General features: G+C 35.1%; 3 protein-coding genes across 3 annotated transcripts in view; 2 read left to right on the forward strand and 1 right to left on the reverse strand.

The window, feature by feature from the left end:
- LOTGIDRAFT_167836 (hypothetical protein) overlaps positions 1-1,028 on the reverse strand; it is a gene marked incomplete at both ends in the record, with an annotated part of 5,991 nt that extends 4,963 nt beyond the window's left edge. Inside the window, one exon of the mRNA XM_009065718.1 lies at positions 926-1,028. Coding sequence (XP_009063966.1) covers positions 926-1,028 — 103 coding nt within the window. The remainder of the gene's footprint in view (positions 1-925) is intronic.
- A 2,971-nt stretch (positions 1,029-3,999) lies between these two features.
- On the forward strand, positions 4,000-5,152 carry LOTGIDRAFT_167837 (hypothetical protein; the record flags this gene model as incomplete). The annotated part of the gene is made up of 3 exons (XM_009065719.1): positions 4,000-4,314; positions 4,605-4,787; positions 4,916-5,152. 3 exons carry the CDS (start codon positions 4,000-4,002, stop codon positions 5,150-5,152), a joined length of 735 nt encoding a protein of 244 aa, XP_009063967.1.
- Positions 5,153-5,397: 245 nt separating this feature from the next.
- LOTGIDRAFT_96841 (hypothetical protein) lies at positions 5,398-5,835 on the forward strand (the record flags this gene model as incomplete). The annotated part of the gene is made up of 1 exon (XM_009065720.1): positions 5,398-5,835. A coding segment is annotated over one exon (438 nt), but the record flags the coding sequence as incomplete, so codon positions are not given.
- Positions 5,836-6,213: the final 378 nt, after the last annotated feature.

The following is a 6,213-nucleotide window of genomic DNA, read 5'->3' on the forward strand; positions in this document are numbered from 1 at the left end:
TGTTATATTCCATAATATTGTCTTGTGTTTTGTTATATGTGCTCCTCGGTTCTATATGTCGTTCAAATCTTACATTGTAGCTTTCCATCGGATTTTTAGATTCGGTTATATTATGGATAAGTAAAAAGATGAATATATACTCTAAAAATTTCAAAAAAATCGAAATTTTATGTTTATTCTAAAAGGTAGTATTAAGATCGTTCAATTCCTAGTTTAAAGAGGCAATATGCAAAAATTTCATTTTCAAAAGCTTTGTGAATTTCACCTGAAAATATTTCTAAATTATGCTATTTATATCTATGTATTTGTTTTAAAAGGGTTAATTAAAACCAGTGAGTGGGAGTACTAATTGTTAATTTTGGTATAATGGGTTGACATTATGAGTTGAAAAACCTTTAGAATACGCCATACTCCCATTTCACCAAGGATTGTTTTGGTCCCGAAAGTACCAGATCTATTTTTTGGTCGATCGGCCTTAATTTTACAAAAAAGGTCGTGAACCTGCTAACATTATGGAGCACTAGCCTATACATTTTGGGAAGATCTGGAGCGTTGTTCGGTTGACCGAATATTGACGACCCTGGCTCGAGAGAGAAAGCTTTCGATATGTGCCGTTCTTCCACCGTGGTCGAGAGTGGCGTATGTTGTCACAGGAAGCGGCAGAATATTTTGGCATAAGTCATCACGAAGGCCGGCTACCTGCGGGGATGATCGAGAACTAACGGAAATGGGCGAGGCGGTCGTCTTAGGATCTGGTGAGCGTCGGGTGCTTCTACTATGCTCGCAGGTTCCCGACTTGTTTTGCGCATAAATGCGGCCGATCGACCAAAAAATGGTCGGTACTGTCGGGGCCAAAACATTCCTTTGAAAATGGCATCATAAGCAAGTTTTTTACTTTCGGTTTTCTGTAGCTTCCTTCGTTAACCTACGGCTACATTTGGCCACACTCGGTCGAACAATATAGGAAGATCGTTCACATGCGGTGAGCATCGATCGTTCGAGTTGGATGACTTGAATAACATTGTCATTTTTGGGATAAACTGATTATTTTGCTGTATCTCCCGATCGAAATGTCTATGTTAAATTAAATGACAGTGGTTTAGTTTTTCGCATACAACCAGCTCTGTCGTACTGTTAATTTAGAAAAACGATTTTGTCAACAAATCTTCCTTATTTTTACTTGACATAAATTAAACAAAGTTGTCAAATGTCTATAGAACCAATCACTACAGTAGTAAAGTCATTAACTCATGAAAAATGGTTCGTGTTCAGCCGTGGATTTAATATGTTTAGATCCGTCTTTAAATTTATCAAATAATATTGCATTACGTAGAGTAACAAACAAGATACGTCTAAAACGGGGATGTTCTGCCCATTCTTGCTATTTTACATTACCTTTTTATTTTACTTTAAAATTTTAATTTAATCCAAATAATCCAAAATTGCAAAAAGCTATTGGCGAATTAGAACTGTCACACCTGTATTACATCCTCAGGTACTTTGGATATTTTATCTCCTCGGAGCTTGTTTATTCCTTCGCTATTTTATTTGTCATAATATTTAATATTGTTAAAACNGTGTTAGGGACACTGTAGGGCGAGCGGGAGTTACTAAAACCTATTAGTGGACTTATTTAGACGGAAACCAAAGCCACAATCAAGAATTATGGGAAATATGGAAATGACAATGCACCTAATAGTATATCACTAAGGAAAATATAGTAAAATCCACAATAGTGAATATAGTATAATTGACTTTCAAAGACATTAAAGTGTTGTATTTATATTTATAATTGTGGAAATAGTATCATTATGTCCTATATAAGTAGTAATAGTGCTTACAGATTTACAGCAACTACTCCATTTCGCTCGCTTCACTGCACTTGGCTCCGTAGTTGCTGTAAATCTGTAAGCACTACTCCACTTCGCTACCAGGCGAACACAACTTTATTATTATCAATTCATTAAAAATGTCTTTAATAATAATCCACACTTCCAAAACATATTTTGGCTCAGGAGACATTAAAAATCTCTAACTAAACTTCCTGGATTTCCCTGTGTTAAATATTCAGGCGAAAACCATAACTACACTGGCCCAGGAACTCGTTTAGATTTACAATATTATAATTGCAGTCTAGATATAAAATATTTCACATTCCTTACCAATGACACCTAAGACCAACCGCTGTTATATTGATTTTATGATAAATATGTACTTAAGTTCACTGTGTATTGATTGGAGGTTGCACAATCCAATTTCTAAAAATAAACCCTTATATTTAAATTACAGTTACAATTTCTTCATTTTGCTACTTATTATTATGGAAGAAATGGATATTTGTGAGGAAATAGATGCTAGACATTATAAACAGTTAAACGAAAGTTGTTAAGAGGGAATGTTTACCACAAGACAATATCATAGAATTTTCCAAAAAACCTAAAAATATTGTTTTCGAACAAAAACTTCCCTCCTGTGACAACTTGTTAAAAAAACTGGAAACTTTTTTTTATGTGATTTGAACATTGATACGGGAATAAAATGACAATACTGTTGAATATAATGCAATTGTGAAAGAAATAGTCGTAAAGTGTGACAAATTCCTTAAACATGATTATTCACTTTCAATTAAATCGTATGTAACATTTGGACGTTGGTTGCAAAACTTATTCATTAAATTTTGGGAATTTCACCTGTTTTGTAAAAGAAAATTTAACAATTTCATTGAGTTGGACTACAATATTGCGAAGACTTGTCAAACTCAAAATTTCAAAATTTATCACTTCCAATTTCGAAATTGCTTGGAATGATTCAAAAAATTGAAGGTGAATTAAATAATAATCCCAAAGAGGAAACATTTTGGAAATTAGTGGCACAAACAGTGATTCTATAGATGTATGTGTTCTATTGATTGAATGAATGATAACAGCTTGGAAATTTAACTCACTATTGATTTATCATTATTACAGATTACAATAGTAAATGTCTACCTTGGTAACAAACAATGTGCTCACTGGCTGCTAAGTACTGGTTTTAAATTACTAGGCGTAACCGCGTATGCAACCAGAAATGTTTAGTTGTTCCTAAGATAAAAATTTAAATCAATAAAAAGTGATTTTAAATTTGAACTTACAATCTGCTTCACAAAGATCGATAGTAAATGTTTACCTTAGTAACAAACAATGCGCTGTCTAGTTGCTAAGTGCTGGTATTAAAGTACTAGGCGTTAGGAACCACAAATGTTAAGTTATTACTAAGATTAAATTTAAATCAATAAAAAGAAACACGTTATCAGTAAATTGAAAATTCAACTTACAATCTGCTTCTCTGCTATGTATTTATATAGTCAGTCCAGAATTCTAAATGGCGTGAACTCGAATGTTTGAGGCGTTTTTTTTTATTGAATTTTCAGTATTCATTTACAAACAGTCAGGTAAAATTGTTATCAGACAATCAAAATGTCCCACACATATTGAAAGTGGGTAGTAGCAAAGTTAAACTGCAAACATTGGCAATGGATGTTAGAAAGACTTGCATCGCACAAAATGTTGAGATTACACCCGGATGGATTCCCAGGCAACAAAACAAACTGGCCGACAAATTGAGCAGGGTAGTAGATCATGACGATTGGTCAATAAAAGACGATATATTCCATCAGTTAAATACCACATGGGGGCCATTCGATATTGACAGATTTGCTACACATTATAACGCTCATTGCTTACGATTCAATTCAAAAATATGGTTTCCAGTTAATCGCTAAAGTTTTACACAAGATGAAGTCTGACAGGGCTCATGGGACACTGGTTTTGCCAGAATGGAAGTCAGCTCCGTTTTGGCCACTTTTAACAAAGGTAGCTTGCCAGGCAAGGTAATATAGCAAGGATCGAGAAACAAAGAAGTTACTAAAAATAGGACAGTCTATAATTAGCTCTCAGACTCGATTTCAAATGTAGTACAAACAATGCTAGGCTATTAGGCCTATATGGCCTACAGAACCGCATGGAGGAAGGAGACAGGCATTCTGAAAAACGAAAATCCCATGGCGCTACACGACATTGCTGTTATGGAACATGCAATAGTGACAGTAGATATTCAGATCGTGAATATATGGAAGGAGTTTTTTGGGTTCCATTTCCAAAACCAAAACGAAAACTCGAGAAATGTCTTCGGTGGTTACGTGCTTGTCGACGAGAAGATTTCCCAGTGGAAAAGGTTACAAGGTGGACATATATTTGCAGCAAGCATTTTGTGGGAGAAAATGGACCGACTAATAGCCATCCCGACCCTATTCCAGCAACATTTACGCCGAAACAGGTAAAAACTTCACGCGCCACCTTTTTATCTTTTTATTCTCTTTCACAAAATATTGGTAGGCCTATGGGGCCTAGGCCCTATTGGGCTATTGTCACAAATAGGTTGTCTTTTTTTTCAAATACGTTGTAGCCTAGGTTAGGTACATGGTTAATAAAACATTCCAAAAACATGTAAGTTCTGTATTAATAATTATGGCTTAAATGGAGTTTCGAAAGTATGATGATTTTACGTAATTATTAGCCATGCCATGTAGGCCTTAATGTACACAACATGCATAATTTGTATTCCAGGTTGATAAGTTTTCGAGAAAGAGGAAACCACCTACTCCAAGAAGTGCCCCTGTGTCGAAAAAAATATTGTTGGATGTATCTGAAGCTTTGGTATCCTTACAAAACCAACCATTACCTGAAACCTGGACTGTTGATGACAACACACCAACCAAGAATAAAAACATGTGTGAACCAAATAAAGCTGTAAGTTAGTTAAAATGATAATTTAATGCATTGTTTAAAACCATTTTAATAGTCTGTAAAAATTGTATAAGAGTACATATTTCTGGCTTTCTGCTATGATTAATAAAATGTAATTATTATATTTATAGGTACCTGTACCTGTAGAAGACACAAAGACAGTTATATACACGGTTACATCTATACATGAAGTTGGAACACAAACAGCTTTCCTTTGCAGTGATGCACTCTCAAATAAAATTGAAAGAAGGCTAAGGAAAATTGAGGCTTTGCAGCGCAGCAGTCCAAAAAAAGGACACACAAGAAAAAAGTTTGACTATGACCATTTGGTCGCAAATGGCAAACTTTTTAAATTCTATACTGGTTAAATGTTGAGCACTTCAATCATTTTTATAGAGTCTTGGAAAGTGCCGGATGTGATGAACTGAAATACTGGAAAGGAAAAAAAACTGTATCACCTAAGAGGAAAAGAAAAGAAAAAAAACAACAAACCATACTGTCACCCAAAAATCAGCTATTATTAGTTCTAATGAAACTGAGGCACAGATTTCCAAATAAAGATCTTGCGCATAGATTTGCTACCAGCACAGGTACTGTCTCAACCTATATAAATACCTGGATTCAGAATCATGCAACCCTGAAATGTTTAGTAGGAATTGCACCAACAGGAGCAATAACATTTTTGTCAGATGTTTATGAAGGATGTATATCTGACAAAGAAATTACCATCAGGTCAGGTTTGGCCGAGTTACTCAATCCTGGGGACTTGGTCATAGCTGATAGAGGGTTTCTGATAAGAGACATACTGAACCCAAGGAAAGTTGAGCTAAATATCCCTCCATTTCTCTCAGGCAGGGACCGTCTTACCCCTCAAGAAGAAATACTGACAAAACGTATTGCATGGGTAGGCATACATGTGGAAAGGGCAATTGAACGTATGAAAAAATTCAAGATAATCGGAACGACTATACCACTTAGTCTCAAACCAGTAGCTTCTGAGATTGTGCATATAATTGGTTTTTTAGTCAATTATCAAAGCCCACTTGTGAAATGAACTAAATGTATTAAATGTAAATGGTAATTCAACATCTAAAAAAAATAAAACCCTGGGAAAACTATCAGTGTTGTACCCTACCCTATATACCAAGGAATGTTTTGTTCCCCCACTTTTGTTAAAAACAAAAACAACACTAGAGCCACTCGTGGCACAGAGTGGGACTTTGCAAATGTAGCAAATTGGAAAAGACCCCGAAAAAATCATCCTTCCACGATAATTAGATCAAGCGCAAGAACGGTCTAAAGTTTAGAAGATTCTAATACCGGAAGTAGACGTCAGACCTCACAAATGAAAGTATCAGCAGATAGCCAAGGTCAATGACCTTTGATCTGTAACAGAGAAGGTCTAAAAAGGTCAAGATCAAGAGATATA

Source organism: Lottia gigantea, assembly GCF_000327385.1.
Source record: "Lottia gigantea unplaced genomic scaffold LOTGIsca_70, whole genome shotgun sequence".
In the NCBI taxonomy this organism is placed as follows: Eukaryota; Metazoa; Mollusca; class Gastropoda; family Lottiidae; genus Lottia; species Lottia gigantea.